Here is a 24336-nt window from a genome sequence, read left to right on the forward strand (position 1 = left end):
CAATTTTCTAAAATAGAAAATATAGCTTACACAAAAATTTAAAATGTTTTTAAACTTATATTCCATACAAAAACCATTAATTATAACTCATTGGACATAGATATTATTTGGATAGAGGATTTTGGAATAATGAAAATGTTTTGTTCATAATACACTAGAACAGATTTCCAAGAGAGAAGATAGTATGAATTGTCTAAATTTAGCTATCCCCAGCAATGACATTTATTAAGCAAGGACTGGGCTAGCTAATGTTCTGAAGTTCCTTCCCATTCTCTGATTCTAAGATATTAGTGTTCTTTCCATGTTAATGGTTACTTCACAAGTTTTTTCTTGATTGAGCATATAGTGACTCATCAATTTTTTTTTTTTTTTTTTTTTTTTTAACTCATCAATTTTTAAAATACCCTTGTGAATAATAGAAGCAAGCTATGGGGGAGATAAATCTGTTTTTTTCAAAGACCTCATTATCTGTAACAACAAAATATGATCCATGAAATCGCCACAGAACCCTTGAAGAAGTAAAATGATACCAACAACATCAATAAAATCAATATTGAATCAACGTGTACTAATGGAAAAAAAAATAAAGGAATGATGAAAATTGAGAGGAATTAATCAGTGATGGCTTTTTGGAAGCACGGATTTATGCCAAATTCTGACGGAAGTGATGAATTAATTTCAAGTCAACCAAGGGGCTCTATGTAAAATGATGCAGTGAATAAAATATGAATAAGCTACGGTCCTCACCCTCAAGGCATCAGTGGTCTAGTTCAGAAGTCGTCTTGTCTGACTCTAAATCAAAGGTAGAGTGTGCTATGAGAACACAGAAGGAAGATGGATTTATTCTATATGATTCCATATTAAAGGATTGGATATGACATCATGGGAAAAATGTGAACTCAGCCTTGAAGTGCCTGAGGAGAGTGGTTGGGAGGATGAATAGATGCCTTCCAACAGGATTATTAGTCTAAGTAACAATATGGCAGCACAGCATTTTCTAGAATGTTCAGGGAAAAAATACACAAGGTGAATGAAAGAAGCCATTTCACAGAAGTGATATACAATTATGTTTGGAGAAATAATAGCCTAATTCACCAGACTAGAGAGAAGGGCTCAAGTGAGAGTGTAAGAAGAAAAGAGGTGTGCCATATTTGGAGATGAGGGAGGGCTCTGAAAGGTTGAGGAGTTTGACATCCATACATGCCACGTGGCAACATTCCCCAAAGATTCCAATTATAATTGAAATAATATTGGGCCCATGTATACCTGGCCTCCACTACTCACTTGGTTGTGTTAACAAATCTCCATTCTGAAATGAGGCCAGACTGGATGTAAGTTAACCATGAGAAGAAAGGAAGTCACAATCCTAAGGATTTTCTTTTAAGGAGTATGCTTGCAGAAAATCCTTTCATTCTGGTATTGGGAGGCTGTCATTCAGTACTTTCTCAGCTCTTTCCATGGAGAAGCAACCAACTTCCTCATTCTGCATTTATATACACAGGTCTGTGGACAAGCTAGTCAATGTAATGTTTTTATCAAATGTTTCACTGAAGCATGAATTTCTGTTTCATTTAATTATTACATGTTTAAAATTTCAAGATCTTCTTTATCCTTGCTCTCTCCTGATTACCTAAAAAATACACTGGAGACAGAAAAAAAAAATCACTGTATAAAAGGTAATTAGCACGTCCTCTCCTTTTTATAACTTTATAATTGAAATCTCATTAAAAGCTTTTTAGGTCTCTTTTTCCCTTAGTGACCAGGTGTCCCTAATTTGTTCTTAAGCAATGTGACTAATTCCAGGCAAAGACTAGAAAAAGTCTGATACCTGTTGGAGAATAGCAATAGCAAGGTTTAATAATTGGGGTGGTTTTTTTAGGTTGCCTTTAACCTCGTTAAAAAAAAAAAAAAAAAGGCGTCAACGTCTTTTCTCTTAGAGTCCTGCCTTTTTCTCAGTCCCGGTTGAAGATTCCAAGGGAAATGAGAGCACTGTTTTGTTTCTCCCTTGTATTGCAGATAGGGGGAGGAGGTGGTTATTAGAGAGAAGCTCTTCCTCTCTCGGTTTCCCCCTGTCTCCGCCTGACAGCACCGCTCTCTCGCGGGCTCGCTCGTTCTCCTAGGTGATCCATTTCTAGGCAACGTGGGTCTGTCTAGTGCTGAAGCTGCCAGGCTCGCTCCTTGCTCGCTTCCTGCATCCCGCCAGGCGAATCGCTCCAAAAGCATCCTGCGGCCCGCGGCGGCTTCCCTCCTCCGGCCCAGCCCCGCAGCTCGCGCCCGGCGCAACTCCCCCGCCACCGCGCCCGAGCGAACCGGCTCCCCGGGCCCGCCTTGACGAACTCCGCTCCCGCCTCGCGCAGAAGGGGAATTTTCTCTGCATTACTATCTGCATTACCTTGAAGTTCACTTTTACCACCCCTTTTGGAGAGGGCTTTCTCCCCTCCCTGCTGGAATCTGGCTGTTCCGCTCGGCATCTCCTTATCTTTCCTCTCCACTTAGATTTTATTTTGGCAGCGAAGACAAGTGATTCTCTGCGGGCCGTTGGGGCGGGGGGGGGAGGGGGGCTTTTTCGCTGGGGGGAGGGGGAGGGGAACATCCGGCGTGAGCGGGGAGGAGGGGGGGGTGGTATGTTGGAAGTTGCGGCGGAGCTGGGACCGGAGACCCACGGCCCCGGCGCACGGATGGGGCTGGTCTGAGCTCCAGCCGCTCCCCCTGCCCGAGAGCAGCGAGGCTGGATACATTTTTAAAAAGCCAAACTGCAAACAACTCTGGCGATGCCAAAATTCCCCTCCAAGTGACACGGCTTTCCTAAGGAGGTTTCCTCAGGCTGGGCTCTTTCTCTCATTCGCTCTGCCTTCCTCAGCGACGATTATAAAAGCTTTGGTCTGGTAACAGGAATTGAGGGGGTCAAAAAGAAAACAGAAAAAAAGAAAAAAAGAAAAAGCTGTGCTAAACTATCGTGACCTCAAACTCTTTGGACTTTTTTTTTTTTTTTTTAATATTGAAAGAAAATCCATCCTCAAAGACAACAATCAGCACAGGCGGAGATGGAAGTTTTCCCCTTGCTCTTGGTTTTGTGCTTCTGGTGGTCTCGAACCTGGGACTCGGCGAGTGCGGATTCGATCATTCACATCGGTAAGAAAGGGCTGGCGCTGCCCGTGGGTACTTTTTACCGTTTCGGCTCGCAGATGTTTCCCCTTTGCTTCCCCCTCTCCGCCCTCTGTGTGGCTCGTTGCCGCTGGCTTGGGTTCCTTGCCCCTTCCCGCTACCTTCCCTCACACTTGGGCAGCTTTCTGAAAGGATGCGGATGCCCGAACCTTGCCTGGTGCTGTTGTTTCGCGGTGAATCGGGGCGTGTGGGCTGGATGCCTGGGGGGTCTCGAATCTACCTCAGCGGGCGTGCGTGCCGGGGAGCGCGGGGGCTTCTGGTGTGTGAGGAAAAGAAGTTTCATCGACTCTACCTTCCATGTTCTTTCCCGTATGTACATTAAAAAAAAAAAAAAGTACCTTTTGGGTGAACTGAGGTGTCACCTGTGAGGCGAAAAGGGCTGGGGTGCGAGGTGGGGGTGGGGGAGAGCGCCCTTCGGCTCGAACAGGTGGTTTTGCAACGTGAGCGGGCCGCGCTCGCCGCAGCGCGTGCGACGGTGGCGGGCTGCTGGCTGAGCCCTCAGCCTCCGTCTCCGATTCCTGTCCTCTCGGCTGCGCGGTGCTCGCGACTGGGAGCCGCGCACCTCGCTGCCTCGCTCGCGCTCCCCGGGTCTGGCGCGGCGGCGAGACTGGCCCCGGGCGCTCGAGAAACGCGGAAGCACATGCGCGCGCGCCGCCCTCGTGGGCTGCCTGGCGAACAGCCGCGTCGCCTCGCCTCGCCTCGCCTCGCCTCGCCGTCAACTCTGAGGTGCAGCGCCAGGCCGAGAGCAAAGGCGCTCGGACTACGGGCGGCCTGAGTCCGGGAAGGACGCCGAGCCGCCTTGGAGATGCTCGTGGCCCTACCTATTGGCACCCAGACGGGCCGGGTCTGGCCGCGGCGGGCGCGGGCGCGGGCGCGGGCTGCACGTCATTATCATGCACAGCGCTCGCGGCTTCAGGCTCCAACTCTTCTCACTTGCTAATCCGTGAGAGCTGAACCGAGACCGGCTCTTGCAGCCTTTTCTGCGTTAATGCGACGATTTCCTTTTCGGAAATTCGCGTCCGCGGGCCAGCGGGGTTCAGTTACTGCGCTGAGGAGAGGCCCCTCTGGGGGAATTTTTCCGGGCGCAGGACTTTTATGTGTCCACACGGCTTGATGCCCTGCAAATTGAGGCGACAGATGGGTCGCAGCATCTCCCCTTTCCGCCCCCTGCCCCTCCCCCGCGCAACACACACACACACACACACACACACACACACACACACTCACACTCACACGTCCTGCAAGGGGAACCTGCTGCAGGTGGAGGTTGTGCCTTTGTGCCTGCCTGAGCTAAAGGCTTGTGTCTGGTGTGCGAGTCCACAGCGGCCAGCCCCTCAGCTCCAGGGGGCTCCCTCCCTTGGTCTCAGAGGCTGTCTTTGTAAACACGTCTGCCATTCTCTATCATTTCTATCAATAGAACCGTATATATCTCTGTGCAAGGGGTGATGAGGTCAGGATTCAGAAAACCTTGCACTTAACGCGTTTAGTGAATTAAGCACTAGATAGCTTGTCTGCTAGGTCACGTTTTGCCTGGGGTAACAGTGTCTGTGGGTTCAGAACTTTTCAGGGAGAAATTGTCTCGTGGAGGGTCTCGGTAATGTTCGGATAGAGTTCAGAAATGACGTGTGCTCCTCTTAAAGAAATGACGTACATTTATGTCCAGTTGTAAGCGACCGGAGCAGGAATGCAGATATATATTACCGTGGTACCTTTATATTCATGTTATGGTGGGGGGTTTCTGGCTTACGCTCATCATCGCTCAGGAGGGAGGCTTGTGGATAAATGCTTATTTTATTGCTTATTCTGTGGTCTAAACGATAAATACATTATTTGCAAACACCTACAGCTCTTGCTGTCCCCTACTAGATGAATACTATTTTGCAATGCAGTCTGGGCATTTGTTTCAAAATAGAACACAACTGTTGTATTTTTTTCTTTGGCATTCTGTTGTCTGTCAGTGTGACACAGCTTACTTATTTATAACCAGATCCCCCCAAAAAAGTTACTGTGTACAAATTACAGATTTCTTTAGAAAGCTGATTGTATGCATTAAATGTATATACTACTGAAAGAAATAGTTACTTCTCAGACAATTAATTTGACTTGACTGCAATTAGTACATTAGACAAGAGCATTAACTTCTTTTATAGACTACCTAATATTGCCATGAAGCTAGCAAATTGATGGTTGTTTCAAATGCTTCGTATCTTTTATAATATACTGAAAAATGTAACCTCCTAAATTAAATTAAAAAAAAATGACCAAGTCTAATTTATGTGCACTTCAGAGGTTAAAAGCCCCTTTCCCTTCCATCCCCACCCTGGCCAAAGTATAATAAATTCAAAACCAAATGCCCGTATTAAAATTTTAAAGTACCAGTTAATATTCATTGGATCAGTTTACTTACTTGGTTGAATAGGAAAAGAGAATTAATTATCTTTAGGAGGTGATAGTCTTCATTTAAGTATCTAATGTGACAAGTATGCTTATGGCGAATGTATTATTTCAGGACTAAAGGGATGAAAGTGATGACACTGGAGGGAAAGTGAATATTTCAACTCTATAGATATAAGGAGATAAGCGGAAATGAAAGATTTTCACAGCCTCATGTGATGTGTTCAGGTAGACAGTAGCTGCCATATGTAGTTCAGGCGAGCTGGAAAGATGAAAAGACACTGCTCTAATAGGTTCTTTAAATATCGAATCTTTTTGGTATTGAACCAAATTATATGTTTGAAAACTTTGTCCATTCTTTTCTTTCTCTTTGTTTTTATTTCATGCAGGTAGTTTTAATAAAGTCAATTACATATTTTAAACTCTAATTTTTTTTTTTTGAGCACATTAGTTCACCACAATGATGGTTAAACTCTAATGACTGAAATGGAAATGTATTAATTTCAGTCAAAAATGCACTACTTTGAATTTCTGTTAAATCATATTTTAAAGATACTTGATAATTACATATTCTTGTTTAATACACATGCACATGCAATACACACGCTAGTTAGAAATGAATCACCTCAATTGTGATCTTCTTTGCCCCCCCCCTCACCAAGTAAAGGTCTTTTGACATATAAAAACTGTGCAATTTTGAATTATGCTTCTACTTTGAGCCTGTGCATTGATTAATTTCATCAGACCCCCATTACTTGATTGCTTAGAAGTTTCCTAATGATCTGCATGCTGTAGGAAGAACCAGAAAGTCGTGAGTGGAATGGTAATGATATTGTGTTTCATGAGGCTATTCAAAAGTCACTCTGATTTATGTAGCTCGAAAGCTCCAAAGTCTTTGAGATTAGCCACGCTGACTGCTATTTTCTTCATACATCAGTCGTCCCACACTCTTTACTCCCTCAACACAACGGGAGTTTAGAGCACTGCTTTAATTAAGCAGGGATTAGGTGGCATTTCCAGTCAACTGCACAGTTTGTGTTTTGCTTCATATCTAATACGGAGGATCTCATGTTTTAACAGTTTCATGTGTGCTCATTTCTATATCTGGTACCTGTACCTGTACCAGCTCATTGAAATGAGCTATCCTCAGTTATACATCTCTGCAAGGGAACACTCAAGTGTACTTATTCATATATTATAAAAATCACTAGCATGTTTTTATTGTTACCAGTCATAGTAAAATACCTTATGCCAACAGGAAATAGAAATGAAGCCCTTATTCATGTTTTTCTCATAAGCAAATGATACTTTGTTCTCTGAGATCATAAACTATGACATGTTTGAGAAGCCTAAGACAATTCACAGAATATTTTCATTATGAGAAAGTTTAAAGTACAAAATTGGTGGGTGAATAAGATGTGTCACCACATTGTAAACAATAATAGATGGCAAATTTAAAGCATTAGTTTTCATTACTGGCGCACTGAGGACTATTTTATCAAATACAGAATGTAGAAGGATTTCTAGAAGTTGTACTGTGTCTTCTGTCAAATTGTTTCTTTTTCAACTCTTTACATGATTTGCATTGGTTAATGATAGCCTTCAGGAGTCATCAAGGACCCTGCACTGTGTGGGATATCTCAATGATTTAAGTTATCCTTTTATTATTTACAGTAGTTGTTTGCTCCCTAAGTTATGGATAACATATAGTGTAAACTTCTAGAAAGTATTAAGAAGTAGCTTCTGAATTTAAAATGAGGGTATACTTTATGAGGTATGTTTTTCTGTATCAATAATACAGTTATTTGAAGTGCAATTCAGATGTGCATTAAGTTAGACAATGTTATTAATCAACAATATCAACTATGACATGACTAATAAGCCATTAAACTGAGGAACTTTGCTTTCTACTCCAAGTGAAATGTACATCCAGTAAATACCTCCTATAAATTCTAATTCAAATATGAATAAAAATCAAGGTCATTAACTTACCCAGCAATAGAAACCAGTTGAGGTTGTTATGAGTAATGGGAGATGTGTTATATTTAATTCTAATCTCCAAGGCTAAGTTTATCATGCTGTAATTTTATCTCAAAGAGATATTATAATTTTAAAGCCACACTTTTAATCCAAAAGGTTAGTATCCCTTCACCTGCATATATTATTTTAGTATTAAAAAGTAATGTATTTGGCACTGCTATTGGATTTTCATGATATTTCAGATAATAACATATTGGTGAGTAGCAATACTTAGTTTGACTAAAAATATAATGTTTATTAGAAAATACATTTGTGGCCTATAAAGAGAGCTTTGCCATTAGGTGTCACTGCATTCTGAGCTGTTCCTTTGTAGTCCTACTTGAAAATCCCCTGAACTACTTTTTTTAATTCTCAGAAAAAAAAAATGCCATTTAATGAGGATTGTGATGCTCTAAGATTCAGGTGGTTTTTATTTTCAAACCAGAAAAAGAAATATTATCCCTGTGGGAGATTGGGATTGACATATATACACTAATATTTATAAAATAGATAATAAGAACCTGCTGTATAAAAAAAAATTCAAAAAATAACAACAACAAAAGAAATATTATCCCTGACTCTTGTAAGAATTTAATTCTAGGGCATATCAACACTCTGTGTTCTCTAGATAGATTGCTAGATCTAGTGATGTAAATTTTTCACAAATTTAAAGTACAACAGAAATATACTCTTAAGCTAATACTATCTGTGGAAAAATCTAAGACGCCAAATAGTATTCAGATATGCTTAATAATGCTGGTGTAAACAGACATTAGTAACTGCTTACCTATGGAATATTTAGGGTCCCAAACTGATTGATGTTTGTAACATGAAACACACATACACAGAGCTATGAAAAAAATACATGGGCACAAATATAAATATATTTAAAAAATGTCAACCACTGACTTTTGTGAAGGATCATATATGTTTTCAGATAATTTTAGCCTGGAAAATATTAAATTTCATGTATTAATTAATTTCCTCCACACACATACTACTACCACCACCACTACTACCACCAGTGCCATCGGATTTGTGTAGTAATATAAAACCAGTGTCTTTTATCAAGTAGTAATTTTCCTGTTTATTTAATTTGTTTAAGAGGCAAGATCTTCCTTCTAGCATATCCTATTATAAGACTAATGGAGGATGAAACTTAGGTCACCTTTAATCTGATACATCAGTTTTTACATTGGCAAAGCCACAAAATTAGAGAATGGAATACTAGGTTAAATGAATGAACCGGTTATCATGTTATGGTAGACGTTGCCCTGTTTCAGTATTAATTAATAAACTCGTTGGAATAATGTACTATTAAAAATTCAGAGTAAAATTAAGTGATCAGATGGATGTCAAATGGGCAAGGGGAAACGTACTAACGTAATTCTGGGATTGGTTGTTAAGAGGACATCTGTGGATTTAGGTCATTTAAATTGGTGAATTTTAGCATTTGGATGTGGACACGAATTTCAGATGAATGTGAAAAATTGGAGATGTAAGTCTTAGTAAAAATGTTCTGGATTAGAATTTAGAGGGTTTGGGGCTAACTACCAATTTTATAGATAGCTAACTGAGCAATATTGGGAAGTTACTTATTTTCTTTAGTCTTCATTTTTATCAACCCTAAAACAAGACTTAGACTAATGTTCATTTAAGCTCTACAATTATATGACCTAAAATGAAGACAAATTCCTGTGTTTGAGGAATTGGGAGAAGAGATACAGTCAAGTGTGGTTCATATAGCTATTTTTAATAGTTAGGTTTAGAGTGAATTAAAAACAAAATACAAGGGGAAATAAATGGAGCATAAAACCTTAATCATTCAAATTAAGGATCCCTTAGAATGAAGATTTTCTGGTATGAACAAGAATTAATACATAATATATTTGTTCATCAGCTATTCTAGATAACTTCAGCATCAGAAGAGAGAGCTGGGTTTGTTCTTTGTTTTACATTTTGTGTTTGTTTTCTCTAGCGTTAATACTAAGATGTTACATACAGTGCTAGTGTATCCCACAATACTAGTGTACATTAAGGCTGACTGGAGGAATGAGTAGTCTTATGTTCTAACCAGCATGGACTACAGGAGCCTTTAGAATTTACCAACTCCAAGCACACCAGCAATATTAGCATACGTTTGGCACCACTCAAAAATGTAGCATATAAAAGAAATAGCCAGTGTTTCTTCAGTGTTCTTCAGGTATTCCGGCTTTTACCCTGCTGTTGTTCACCAGGTGGTTATCAAATGTGAAGCTGAGGCTGGGATGACCCACTGAAAAGCTTTCTTGAGTGAATAGAGGGAAGCCTAGAGGCAAGCACAAGAAACTAAGTACCAAAAGGCCTCCCTGTGTATGTTAAAAATTTTTAAATCACTCTGTAGTCAAGGTCCTTATTAACAGATATATTTATACATGAAAAAAGATCAAGTTATTAATTTTATTAAAACAACAGTTCTTAAACTTTCTTCTTCATACCCAGATAATTCAAAGTAATGTTTTTAAAATAAATAATTTCACTTTATTGCTCTGAGTGCTTGATTTTTCCCAACTAATCTTAAAAAGATGTTTGCTTCATTATCAAAATCATAATTCTAGAAGCTAGTTACCCTGAAACCACAGGGTAAGGTAGGCATTATTAACAATATGTAGTATGTGTGCTCAGTGGGAGAATATTCTATCATTCAACAGACATTTATTCTGAACCTACTCTCTATGAACTACTGTTTTTAGGTCCTGGAATTCAAATGTCGAACAAGTAACCTATGTCCTTGTATTTAAGGCATTACATTCTCATGGGGGTGGCAACCAGATAAAGAAGAAAATACAAGTTGTAATGTCAGTTACTGATAGATGCTATGAAGAAAAATGAAGGAATGGCACCCTATTTCGAGTAGGGTCATCTACTAAGACCTTCTGAGGAGATGATCATTGGAGCAGAGACTTGATTCAAATAAAAAGGAAATTAGCCACGTGGATATCTGATGAAAAAGGATTTCAGCCAGAGGGCATAGCAAAGGCAATGGCCATGAGACAAGACACTAAAGAATCTACTTAATTCATTTAAGGAACATCTTAAGAGTCAGTGTGGGGCAAGTGTGGAGTTTAGTGACCAAAGCAGGAAGTAGAAGGAAATAAGGTCTGAGAGGCAGCTAGGGAAGATCCTATAGTGGCTTATAGGTCATGGCATGGTATTTAATCTAGGTATGTAGGATGCCCACTGGAGGATTGAGATCAAACACGATACGTAATGCTTTGTGTTTTAGAAAGATAACCTTCTCTGCTTGGGTGGAATGATTGGAGTAGAAATATGAAGATCAGTTTGATAGTAGTGAATTGGACTATTCCAATAGTTGGTAGCTGAACTAGTTGTAAGATTGTGGATGTATTTTGAAGATAAACAGGATTTTCCGATGGAATGTTCTGCTGGGAGAAATCCAGAGGAAGTAATGAAGCTTCCAAGGTATTTTACCTAAGCAAGTGGGTGACTAAAATTGGGAACGTGGGACAGTGATCAAGTTTTAGATACAAGTCAACATTTGCATTTATTACACTTGATATTCTTATTAGGCATCAAATTTGAGAATTTAAGCTGGCAATTGATTACATTAGTCTGGAATTTGGGGAGGAGTTAGGAATTCAAGCTTTGCATTTAGAATTCATCATTACAGACATGATCTTTAAAGCAATGAGAGGGGATAGCACACTTAAGGAATAAACGTGCAAAGAGAAGATGTCCAAGACTATATACCACAGGCATCGCAAAATGTAGATGTCAGGGAGACAGAGAGGATCCAGGAGAAGAGAAAGATGCGTGGCCTATGAGTTAGAAAGAAAGCTAGGACTGTGTGGTGTTCTGGAAGCCAAGTGAGGAAAATATTTCAAGGGGGAAATCAGACGCCCTATCAAATTATATGGATGAAAATTGACACTTGACTACTGGGTTTAGAAATGTTGAGGACAAAAATGACTTTGACAGAATTGCTTTCAGTAGCCTGAAGGGACAAAATGCAGGTTGGCAAGGAATCAAAGATTTAATGGGGCTTGAGGAACTCTATGAGTTATGCTTTAAGGGAGAAATGGGTATGGTAGGGTGGGAATATGAGGTAAAGGGAGGGTTTTGTTTTTAATGGTGGGAGTTGGGATATAGTAATTTTTTAAAGGTTCAATCATAAGAAAATTTTCAATAAGAGGATTCAAAATAAAATGTTCTCTTTTATTCAAACCTATTTGATTCCTGAGTTTGGATGGCAACTGTTCAAATAGAACTGTGTTTTTGTTTTTGTTTTTTTGGTGGTTCTTGATGTTTTTGTTTTGTTTTGTAATCTCCGGTCAAATGATACTGGGCCAATGCCAGTAGAATTAGCCAAAGAAGCTTATATGTCCTCTCTGAAACAGACTCTGTTAGTTGTTCTGCAGTTTTGTTTCATTTAGTTTCCCAGATTAGCACTCAAATTTAGGTAAAATTTTCTTACCTGAAATTATGAGTGGATTATATCTTATGGAGTAGTGATATACCATTACAGATAGAATCAACATTTAGTCTTTTAGTAATGTGCGAATTTTAGGAACACACATTATTCCTATGTAAATGGCATTAAAATGGCATAGAATTATCTTGTTACAATAGACGCATTTGTATTGAATATAGGTTTCCTCTAATTAAATTCTATTATGCGTTTAATTTACTTAAAAAATCATTTTGGAACAATTAAAAGAGTATAGTTTTTCACAAGGCAGTATATATTGCCACATAGAAATTAAATAGATGAAATAAATTCATGTGATACTAATTTTCAGTAACACATTTAAATATTTCCTTTTATGGAACTTTCACTTCTATTTGTGCTATACCATAGCTGACAGATCTTTAGACATAGGTGAAAAAGAGGAAAAAAAATGTTCCACATTTTCTAACCTCAGAATTCAGCCTTCTGACAATGAATCTCAGTTCTTTTATTGGTCTCCTATTAATACACTGTTACGTATTGATTTTGCAGCTAAAATAATAATATTTGTATTAAAATAAGAATGCCAATAACAGATAAATTATATTTTTCTGTGTTCTTTGTCATTTCCAGTACTATCTCCTCCATAAAAACATTTTGTCTCATGAAAACAATGTAATATGAATATCACATGGTTGTTTCTGCCTGGTTACATCTATTAATTGATGTATAAACATAGAATACATTAACAGTGAGGGGATAGGAGTCCTGTGGTTTGGGCACAGCAATGAGTGATAAAGAAGGCATGCTGTGTTATGGCTGGAGCTGAAGAATATAATTAATGAAGTATATAACATTAAAAGATATTTTAAACTTGCTACTTCATAACTTCCTGGGTGGTGAAATACAACTGTTTGAAGGAAATGCTTAGCTGATTTAAATCTAAATTTAAGTTGGAATGGGCCACTAAAATTGGTGAAGTGCTTAGTATACTTAACCTTGATATCATTAAAATGACAGGCCCCACGAGGAGCACATTTTAGATAGGCTTATTATCTTAAAAACTGAAGGCTAGGTAATACCTTTGGAGCTAAACTGGGACAAGAGAGTCAGGTCTGTTGTTCTGTTGCATGTAGTTCATGGTGAATTAAAATCTGGAAGACTGATTCTTCCTTCTATAATTTCTGCAATCTGACAACAGATAAAATTGTGTTAGAGGTGCACTGGCAATTACTATCTTGCCCTTCAGTCCATATTTCTTCTTTGCTGCTTCTTTGAATGGTGATAACAGGAAACTAGTCAATTTTCTTTTTAGAAATACCAGCAACTCTCAGCATAGCCCAGAGGAGGCATGCCCTTTATGAAAACCATTATAAATTTCTTCTTAACAAAATTGTTAAAAAAAAAATTTTAACTCCTCATTAGTGTGGGAGGTGGCTCATGCACAGACTTGAGAGGGATTACTCTTCAGTTTCCTGGTGGTGTAGTCATGGTGGGTTTTGTACATTTTTTATAATTCATTATTTTCAAACTGAGAAATCATGATCTACATCCTCATATTCTATTTGCAGAAAAAATATTTTTAAGGTTACGTGAAAACCATGTGAATTTTTTTTTGATTCAGTGCTTACTATATGTGCACAGTTCAATATGTATTCATATAAGACATGTTTCCCATCCTTTAAGAATTTTTAAGTATATCTGCTGTCTGAGATAATATTGTACATTAGGAAGCTGAAAGTAGAGCAATTTAGGACTCATAGTTGGATGACTGTGGTCTATTATGGCACTGGAGTATGTGATAATTCAATAAATGCCACCTTTATGGTGCCCTTAAGGGTGCCATAAAGCAAACATATATTTCAGAAAAAAGATTATAATTGGGATAAGGAGATTACCACTTGCAGAAGGTCTTGATTTATAACAGAAAACTCTTTACTCAGCTTCCTGATGATTAATCATTAACCTTGTTTTGCCTATAGGCTACAAAGTCGATACAGTCATGCCATAGTCAGAGCTAAGGGAACGTCTCTGCCGTTTACCTCTTTTCCTCTTTTTTTTTTCTTTCCTATGGATGGCAGTAGTTACGCTATTAGGTCAAGTAAAAAGAGGAGATGGCTTTAAGGTCCAGTTATCTTGTAATTAATAAAACTAATGAGATCCTTTCTAAATTTACTGCCACGTATCAGATCTTTCCATTAAACTTGGTTTCTTGGGTATGGAGAAATTAACTTACATTTAATTTTTTTCTCTTAGTTTTGAAGTTATAAGTATACTATTATCTCATATTACTAATTTGTACTTTCTTCTAGATGTATAAAACATCAGTGAAAATGATAGTTTTGTACTGTAGCAGACAAAAGAAGAAAATTGCCTCACAGAAAAAGTAAAATTAGTTAACTTTACAAATGGAATAAGTATTGTTGGGAAAACATATTTATGCCAACTTTTAATTATGTAGGTGTAATTAAGAATAGGACAAACATTGGAAATTGAAAATAACAGATAGTTCGAAAAGTAACTGTCCAATACTTCTTTTTCTCCACAAGAGTTCTTGTTGTGGTTGATAAGTGGTTAATAAATAGCAAAACTGGCTGCTCTGATTCTTTCCTTTTATTTTTCCTGTCCATCCTTCAGTGGCAATGCTAATGAGCAGTGAAATGGCCAAAAGCAAGGAAGGAGCAAAGGGTTTTAGATAATCCATAAACCGGAAAATCAGTCCCTGAATGCTCATATGCACAGGCTTGCTGAGAAGAAGTTTCATTTTCTCAAAATACTGCCCAGATTCTAAAGCTAGAACTTGCTTTTGGCTGCTGAGATTATAAGAGGAGTGAAGCTTCCAGGCCACCAAAGAAGAATACTCTGAATGACAGTCTGGGAGCAGGATGAAGACTATTATTATTGGGAAAAGAGTGCCCTTTAGGGCTATTGCTGCTGATAGCCAGGACCCCTGTGATTAGCTCAGTTGCAAGGGTCATGCCTATGGTGATTTTTTTTTTTTTTTAAAGACAATATGGATTTCATTCAGCTATACTTTTTAAACACTTTAGGTAATTTTGTAAAAACGGTTGGAATGAAATTCATATCAATATAAATTGTGTACTGAGCATTTATATTGTATGTTCCCAGTTGGTTTCTAGCTGATGCTATGTTATAGGCCACAAGGAAGAATTTGAATATTGTGCTTTTAAAAAGAAACTGTGAAGCACATGGCTATACATAGATAGTGTTCATTAATATATATGACACTTTTCAGTTTGAGTGGAAAAAAAAGGTGGACTGTATAAGTTATCCTACCTTATACATTGGCCCTCAAAGAAAAACGAAGTTTGTTCACCACTGTCATGAGGAAGCAGTACCTGACAGGAACACACTGCTGCCAAAACCATGGAGTTGTAGTCTGACAAAAGAGGGAAATGGTAAGCAATTCTATTTAGAAGAAACATTGTAACAGTGGAGGCTATGGCAACAGAGGAGGTTAGAAGTTAGAAAAATCCCTATGAGATGCATGGGAATTCTGTAAATAATTTAGGCTAAGAGATGCCCAGCCTTGTGTTACAAGCTCTTTATAGTGGCAGTGTGGTAGGTGGAGAGTGGAGAAGACCTTGGCAGTACTCCAGCTGTGTTTTGGTGCAGGGCTGTGCCCAGCAACTGCAAATGGGAATGGAGAGGAAAATTTGCTTAGAGGGGAGACCCAGGCGTTTGCCTCTGTCAACTCGGTCATTCTTTAGAAGTGGGAGTAAAAGAAGAAAGTCTAACATCATTCTCGAGTACTATCTTAAGTGACTGAGTAGAGGCGCATGCTGTTCACCAACATAGGAGACTGAGAGAGATGAGAGAAGCTGAGTTTGGATTGGACTCAAAATTATTTTGGCATGATAGTGAGGTGTTATATCCCAGACAGCAGCTTCCCAATCCCCACCCCCCTTCCTGCCTCAAATGGAGAATAAAAAAGTCATTCTCCATAGTGCTATCAATGCTGTTTTGATCTAAAAACGATAACAGTGTTTTTCTGGTCATTCTTTTTTAACTTTTCCCTCAATCCAATGCTCATAGTGTCATTTCCTATTTAAAATGTGAATCATTTAAAATATTTTTCAGCTACTTATATTCAGAAAATAGTAGTTCTGCAAGGGCCTTATGATTTTTAGTTTCTGTATGGGCTTGTTTAACAGTACAGAATTGTTACTTCAATATTATTACTGACTTCTAAAAGTGTATATCTATATTCTCATTTCTTAATATGACCATACATATTTTTAATCAGGGTCTGGTACTAATATTAAGAGACTAGTGCTGTTAATTTATTTGATATCCATTTCCAATCAAAACAACTTTAAAATGGAGTGATCTTTGACACAATTGTAGGTTATCAAAGGTAAAATAAAAATATGATAATTTTAATTTCTTGTGCATGATTGCTTTTCTAGTGAATATTGCAAGTAGAATCCCCTTATGTAAATTAATAGAATTACATGGAAGAGTAAAAATATTTCCATAAAATTGTGTATTCTTTAGTTACACATTATCTGCAAACATAATTAGCTGAAGGGAAGGAAAATTGTCCTCCTAGGATGGTGAAGCAAAGCCTGAAATGGGACTAAGCCTGAAATGGGACTAAAGGGATCTCGTTGGGACTTCAGGCCTTGTTTTTTAAGTGTCTCAGAAGACTCTACTTCATGGTTAAGGATCTGTGTTCTCAGATAAGAAGTGTTTGAAAACATGGATCTGCAGTCAGAAGAATGTGAAAGAAGAAGCAGTGTGTCTGCGTGTGTGTAAAAACACTGGTTGAACTGAAGAGTGAAATGGAGTAGATCCAGATAAAAGCCAGTCTTCTTTCTGCCTTCGTGTTATTGTTTAGAGTCTAGCTTTTCAGCCTGTTTTTATAATATACTGTCAACGCTTAATTCAGTAAAAACAGTTTAGGTGTGATGTTATTTGAACTTAATTTTGCCATCTTGCTCTTTTTTGTTCTTACTAAGTTGATCCATTGTGTGAGAACCAAGGATGGAAAATGGAGTGCTCCAGTGGGGAGGAAGGCTTCTGGCATTTCTCAGTCTTTCTCTCAGGCTCTCTTGTTGGTTTTAGAGTTGGTTAAGGGATGAGAAATTTAGAATCGGTGAAGAATAACCTGAATGAGTTGAGTTAGTAAAAAATGGTGATGATTGGTAATTTTTGTTTCTTGAAGAGTCAGAACAGTGTATAGTACCAAAAATAGATGCACTCAATTTGATGTCCAAGTTATATATTCACATCTTGCCTTGGTCACTTTACCACTTCATAGCTCTGAAGTCTTTGGATAAGTAATGAGACTTTGAAAGTCTCAAGTTTTCCTGCTCCTGCTTCCTCTCTACTTCATCTGTTATAAGGATAAGCAGTTGTAACATTTAAAATATGGATTTGTGGACTACGCAAATAGTCAGTGTTCATACTTCAGGAGATATAACTTGCAATTTAACTATACTGACGGTCAGGGTCCTGGGTCTGGGTTGAGCTTTAGAAAGTGGATCCCATGCCTGACATCAGATAGGGTTCCCTGTTTATCCTCTGTTCCTAAAATATCAATTCAGGTTTACAACTATGCCTTTTTACAACATATAAATCAAAGTTGATAGTCTTTATTAAAGTGACTGAATTTAAGGTTAAGTATTCCTTTAAAAATGATACTTCACTCTCAAATTACATGAAATAGAATGTTATTTGTTATCACTGACACTGATATTTAGCTTTGCCTTGACTGGCCACACCCTTTCATTTGGAATAGGGTAATCTTATAATCTATTATCCAAACTGGGACTCTTTTGAAAGTGAAAATGGCAGTATTAAGATTTCTGCTGGGGTGAAAGGGACAAACTAAGGTCGACTGGAGGCAAACAGGGAAAAGTGTGCACTCATTTCAGAGCCCTAACTGCAGGCGTGTGATTAGCTTGTATTTTGGCCCAGCCTCGATAGGCAGTGATTCTGTCTTAGCAACAGGTTGTTCCTTCCTCTTATCTAGGTCTTTTATGCTGATTAAAGAAATAGATGGAAGTTTTGTTTTTATTTTTAATTACTTAGAGCACTTTTCTTCACAGGCAGCAGAATAGAGGAACAATAGCTAAGTGTCGGTTCTCTTTGTTCAGACAAACATATTTAACTGATTTTTAAAATATCAGACATTAGTATCTGTAATTGCTCCCTTTATTCTTCTGCAACCATTCTCCCCATCTACTGTTTGACTGCTTCTCCTAGCAAAACTCATTGGATATTGGCAATTGCATAAATTCACAGCTAACCTCAGATGCTGTGTCTCTGGAACTAAATAAAGGACGTGGAGTGAATTGTTCTCAGAAATATAAAGACAGTTTACAGCAAAGATTTAAATTTGCTTCATTTTTGCATCCTAAAAGAAGAAATCATCACCTAAACAAGTTTTTTGGCAATTTTTATTTTTTATGAAAATATATAATAGAGTAGCAAATACTCCAAAGAAGAGGAGGATAGCCTTAACAGTTAAAGTTTCAAAGGTGCATATTAATTTTTTTTCTTAGAGGGGATAAGCATGAACTATTGGTTTGTGATTTTAAGTTAATTACACTATAACTACCGTTTTATCCAATTGAGTCATCCTCTACAACCTTCACTCTCAGAAGTGTGCCCTTCAATTTGGTATAAAAGTCATTAGATTCTCTTAACCTTCCTTTCCTTTCTCTCTGTTCCAAAGTCTGGTTTTACCTCAAGAAATGATCATGTGATGCCCTGCATTGGCCTCTTACCTTCACACTTTTGCTCTTCCCTTGATAGCGTAGTTCATATAAACCTTATCTCCTTTTCTTCACATTTGGTACCCTGGCTATTAGTTTCTATGATTTCCAAATGTGGAACTGGAATTGAGAGCATCTTTTTCCAACTGTGCTCCAAAGAAGACTGAAGCTTTCCTCCTTTCTTTATCAGTGGCGATTTTTAGGCTTGGGCTGACCCTGTTCCTTAGGTCATCCTCACTGTAGAAAATATATAATCATGGATTCTCATAGTTGGGAGGAATATTAGAAATTGTCTATAGTCCAGAGTCCTCCTTTTGCTGATGAGCAAATTAAGAGGTTAAGTGAGGTGAATGCTGCATAGATAGGCATTTTTGAATAGTCAATTAAGCATAATTTTTACTAAAAAAAGTAATTATATTCATATCACCAAAGAAGTTTTAATGTAGGCTATTGGCCAAGAGATAGAAATAGCCCAATTATGTAAAACTGGATAATTGTTTTCATTAACATAAGGTCCATTTTACCTGTGCTCTACTATATTGCCATAGAGTACTTTAATTAATTTCTTTGAAGCCTGCTAATATAATGTGAGAGGTAGCTAACCCAATTGTTGGGGAACTATTCCCATAAGCTGCTAGGGATAGGAAGCATATATATATATACCCTCTTCTAGGAATTCTCCCAGAATTTAGAGCCCGGCAGTCTAGCCCAGATCCAAACCCTATTCTTCAGACTACACACTCCACTCTTCCTTCCTCACTCCCTCTCCTTTCTATCCCCTCCTTCTCTCCCCAAACTCAGGTTGGAACTCAGTTCTTCTAAGATTTACAAAGTTTAATTCTCTCTGTACTAAAACATGTTACTATGCATATATTTCATTGCCTTGGTTTTTAATCACTCTTGGACAGTTTATTTCAACATTCTCAACCTTAGTGTTTTCATATATAAAATGTAGATATAACCACCTATCTTGAAGAGACAAATGAAAAGTAAATTAAATAAATAAGATAAATTGGAAAAAATAAAACAAGACTGGCACAGAATGAGTTTTCTTTTTTTTTTTTTCTTTTTTGGGCTGCGTTGGGTCTTCGTTGCTGCGTGCGGGCTTTCTGTAGTTGCGGTGAGCAGGGCTACTCTTGGTTGCGGTGCGCGGGCCTCTCATTGCAGTGGCTTCTCTTGTGGAGCACGGGCTCTAGGCACGCGGGTTCAGTAGTTGTGGCGCGCAGGCTCAGTAGTTGTGACGCACGGGCTTCGTTGCTCTGTGGCATGTGGGATCTTCCCAGGCCAGGGGTCGAACTCATGTCCCCTGCTTTGGCAGGCAGATTCTTAACCACTGCACCACTAGGGAAGCCCCAGAATGAGTTTTCAATAAATAATTGTTTGCTTTCCTCTTTCTTCTCTGCTTTCCCTCAAAATTTCATAAATATAATAGTTGTGATTAATTGTACATTTTATTTCTGTTTTGTGCACATTTGCCAAATATCCTGAGTCTAGAGTTAATTGATTTTTGTAATTATGTCAAGTAAAGAGGAAAACTGTCTATGAAAATATTGGTTATTTATATTCTCAATTTCAAACTCAAAGAGATTTGCTATTTGTTTAATATGACAAAACACGTCAAACAAATTTATGGATTTTTAAATCCTCTTTATTTTTTGCTCCAGAACTTTCATAAAACAGAGGTTTCTTTAGTTACTTAAAAGCTCAGAATCTTTCTGCTGCCTGGATCCATTTTGAGAGATAACCCTTCTGTAAGTCTTCTTTCAAATCTACCTAACTTTATACTTTTTATATCTTTAAAGTCATAATCTCTTCAACTCATATTACTTTCTTATTTTTAATGTCTATGCTTTAATAATCAATTAATTAATTACCTTCTAATTTTATATTAGCATCCACTTTTTGCCTAAACCTCCTAATATTTACTGTACTGAAATGTTTATTTTGCATGTCTCATGCTTACGTAAAAAAATTCTGTGGGGGAAAATTGTGTATTAATGAGAAAATAAAGGGAAAGAGAAGTCACAGTGATTTGGTAAGCACTTAATTCTCTTGGTAGTTTTACGTATCGGTACTGATTTACTAATTGTTCTTTTTTTTCAGTTAAACTAGACTTGTCTTCTAGAATTGACCTATTAATGTGAGTTTAATCAATAGAGCCAGCTCCACAGGTTTATAACTGATTAAAGGTTAGTAAATTTTTGGGCATTTGAGGCCAAATCAGCACAATTTGTATAGAACAGTGAATGTAAAGTCCACAGTTTAATTTTAATTTAAAGGTACTTTAATGAAAAAGGACTTTTATTGTATTGTACATTTAGAATTACCATTATTCAAAATAAAATATAGCTGAAGTGCTTCTATAGTGTATAGAGGGGTCATTGATCTAATTTGCCCACCTTGGGTGCCACTGTCATGAATGTAATAAATAGATATAGTCCCCTTAGTCCTGCCTCATCTCTGAGAAAACACCCAAAGGATACTTGTTGCTTCTCAAACATCTTGGGAGCCTCCCGGTTTAATGTGAAACCAGCCACTATAGGAAGGACAGGGAGAGACTGAAAAAAAAGTCAGGCCGCTACAGATTGCTAGGTGGCAGGTTTAATAAGCAAGGGAAATTAATTACAAGTTTGCCTTGGGTGGCTGCACCCACCCCAAAGAATCTTAAAAAGTTTACAGGTATACCTAGGAGATATTGTGGGTTTGGTTCCAGAACCACCACAATAAATTGAATGTCATGATAAAGCGAGTCACACGAATTTTGGGGGTTTTCTGTTTCATATAAAATTATGTTAACACTATACTGTAGTCTATTAAGTGTGCAATAGCATTATGTATAAAAAAATGTACATACCTTAAAAAATACTTTCTTGTTAAAAAATGCTAGCCATCATCTGAGCCTTCAGTGAGTCATAATCTTTTTGCAATAGCAACATCAAAGATCACTGATCACAGATCAAATATTATTATTATAAATGTAATAATAATGAAAAAGTTTGAAATATTGTGAGAATTACCAAAATGTGACACAGAGACAATGATGTGAACAAATGCTCTTGGAAAAATGGCACTGAAGACTTGCTTGATGCCGGGTTGCCACATACCTTCAATTTGTAAAAAAAAAAAAAAAAAAGGTACAATAACTGCAAAGTACAATAAAGTGAAGTCCAATAAAATGAGGTATGCCTGTATGCCTTTACTGGGTTCAGTTCTCTATACCGGAGGCTTTAACGGAGCTCAGTCACGTACCCAGTTCAGATAACCTCAACACCACATTTCGATTTCAAGGCTGTATCCTTGGAGCAGCCTCTGGGAGGGGGGAAGTCAAGTGGAACACATATTCCAAGGACAGGAAAAGTGGGTAGGGAGTCTCCCATTGCGCATGTCCAGCTTGCGAGTCACCTGGTGGTCACATCTTTTTGATTACCTACTCCAACAATATTATAGAATATAACAAAAGGATGTAGGATGTAGTGAAAAGACTAAATCCACTCTCTAAAATGAGAATAATATATAACTTAAAAAAAATTTTATTTATTTATTTGGCTGCATTGCGTCTTTGTTGCTGCACGTGGGCTTCCTCTAGTTGAGGCGAGCGGGGACTACTCTTCGTTGTGGTGTGCAGGCTTCTCATTGTGGTGGCTTCTCTTGTTGCGGAGCACGGTCTCTAGGCACGCAGGCTTCAGTAGCTGTGGCACGCGGGCTTCATTGCTCTGCGGCATGTGGGATATTCCTGGACTAGGGCTCGAACCCGTGTCTCCTGCAATGGCAGGCAGATTCTTGACCAGTGTGCCACCAGGGAAGTCCCAAGAATAATATATAATTTTTTATTCATAATTATAAATAAGAACCAGTAATTAGAATGACATTTATTAAGCACTCACGATATGCAAATCATTGTTGCAAACCCTTTGTAGATATTATTTCATTAAATTATTACAATAACCCTAATAATGCTGGTACTATCATCATTCCCATTTTGCAGATGAGATTAAGGGAAGTTTAGCATTACCATATAATTTGTCAAACTTCACTCAGTCCCAGAATATAGATAATAATAGGGTCTGACACCTATCCTCATTTCTTCCCTTATTATGTCTAGAGAATAGTTTTCACTGGGTTTGTATCTATTCCATGCAACCCATGCTCTTTTTATCTCTGATAGTCACTTTGCTAACAAGAAGCCAGATACTCTCTTAAGAGCCCTCTCTGGTTTTCTAATCAGTGCGATACAGGGTACCCCATGCATTTCTCACCACATTCTATAATACTATTGTAGCCTTGATTTTGATTTTTCATTAGTTTGAAAGAAAAAAAAGAGCAAAATCTCTTCTAGTGAGTTGTTACTAAAAAATTAACCCAGTTTTGTTGGTGTTTTACAAATGGCTATTGTTTTATTTTGTTTTTTTCCCCTGAGTCATACAGTATCATTGATTAATTTTAAAAAAAGTCACTATTAGAGTCATTGTCTGCATCTTTTTAAAGTATCTGTTAACTTATCTTCAGTTGATTATTGGTACATTATGCAAGTACTTGAAGTTGGCATAAGTCTTCATTTCACATTATTTCTAGAAAATTAAATATCTGTGCTTAGGGACATTCCTGCCTGTAATTCTAGATAGAGTTTTTATGCCCTCTCAATCTCTGGTCCCCGCTGGGAAAAACTCACTCAGACCCTCATTTTAGAGTAGATCGTATGCCAGGGAGTAACCAGACATGTTTCACATATATTCCTGTTTTACCTTATTTTCCACTGAGAGATGGGAGTTGTTAGTTGGCCATGTTTCCTTGGCCAGATCTTTAGGTTAAGCTAGCCAGGTCCTACATAAAACATTTGGCCAACATTCTTCTCTTATGAAAAATAAATTTACTTAATTTAATTATTTCACAGAAATTATATAGCTGTTTTAGTTTCACATTTTAAAAAATGAAAGTTTTAGATATGTTTTAATGTATTCTTTCCTGAAACTTTGTTTTCTTCGAATCCAGCAGACATTTCAGACATTCTTTCTGAACATCTGTTCTTTTGCTTCCCCTCTCATGTGTGGAATAGAAAGGAATTAAAAGAAAATTATGATGATTAAAGTGGTGTACAAAGTGAGAAAAGAAGAACATAGTGCATCATTTGCAACAAGTCATCTTTATATTTGGTAGGATGATGCATTGTGTTAAGGTAAGGGCCATCAGGAAAGAAAAAAAGGAAAGAAAAGCTTACTTTTACCAACATATTTTAAATGTGCTTCACACAGGTATGTTAATATATAAAGTGATAAATGCTAATCTACTTGAAAAGGAGCTGTACAAAGGTAGAGACAAGGAGAAGGTGTCAAGTGTTGAATAAGAACAAAAACAAATAATACACAAATTCAAGAGGGAGAATGACCTTTATAGAATGTCTAACAGCTGCATGTGGTCCACGTCTCTGCTGGAACAGGACAAGGACTTCATCCTGTGCCATGTTAAATGTTCTTCTCTGCAGGAACACTGATGCAGGGAAAGGGTGCATGAGAGTGACTGATAGGTCAGTTCAGCTAATGTCAGCCAGATATGTGATTCAGTAGGCCAGAG

General features: G+C 37.8%; 1 protein-coding gene across 1 annotated transcript in view; it reads left to right on the forward strand.

Annotated features, from left to right (window-relative positions):
• The first annotated feature begins 2658 nt into the window (after positions 1 to 2658).
• The window catches only part of GRID2 (glutamate ionotropic receptor delta type subunit 2), a 1394429-nt gene continuing 1372751 nt past the window's right edge, over positions 2659 to 24336 (forward strand). The window contains exon 1 of the mRNA XM_036853844.1: positions 2659 to 3132. Within this exon, the coding sequence (XP_036709739.1) occupies positions 3045 to 3132 (88 nt within the window). The 5' untranslated portion in view covers positions 2659 to 3044. The remainder of the gene's footprint in view (positions 3133 to 24336) is intronic.

This window comes from Balaenoptera musculus, chromosome 5 (genome assembly GCF_009873245.2).
Source record: "Balaenoptera musculus isolate JJ_BM4_2016_0621 chromosome 5, mBalMus1.pri.v3, whole genome shotgun sequence".
NCBI classification, from domain to species: domain Eukaryota; kingdom Metazoa; phylum Chordata; class Mammalia; order Artiodactyla; family Balaenopteridae; genus Balaenoptera; species Balaenoptera musculus.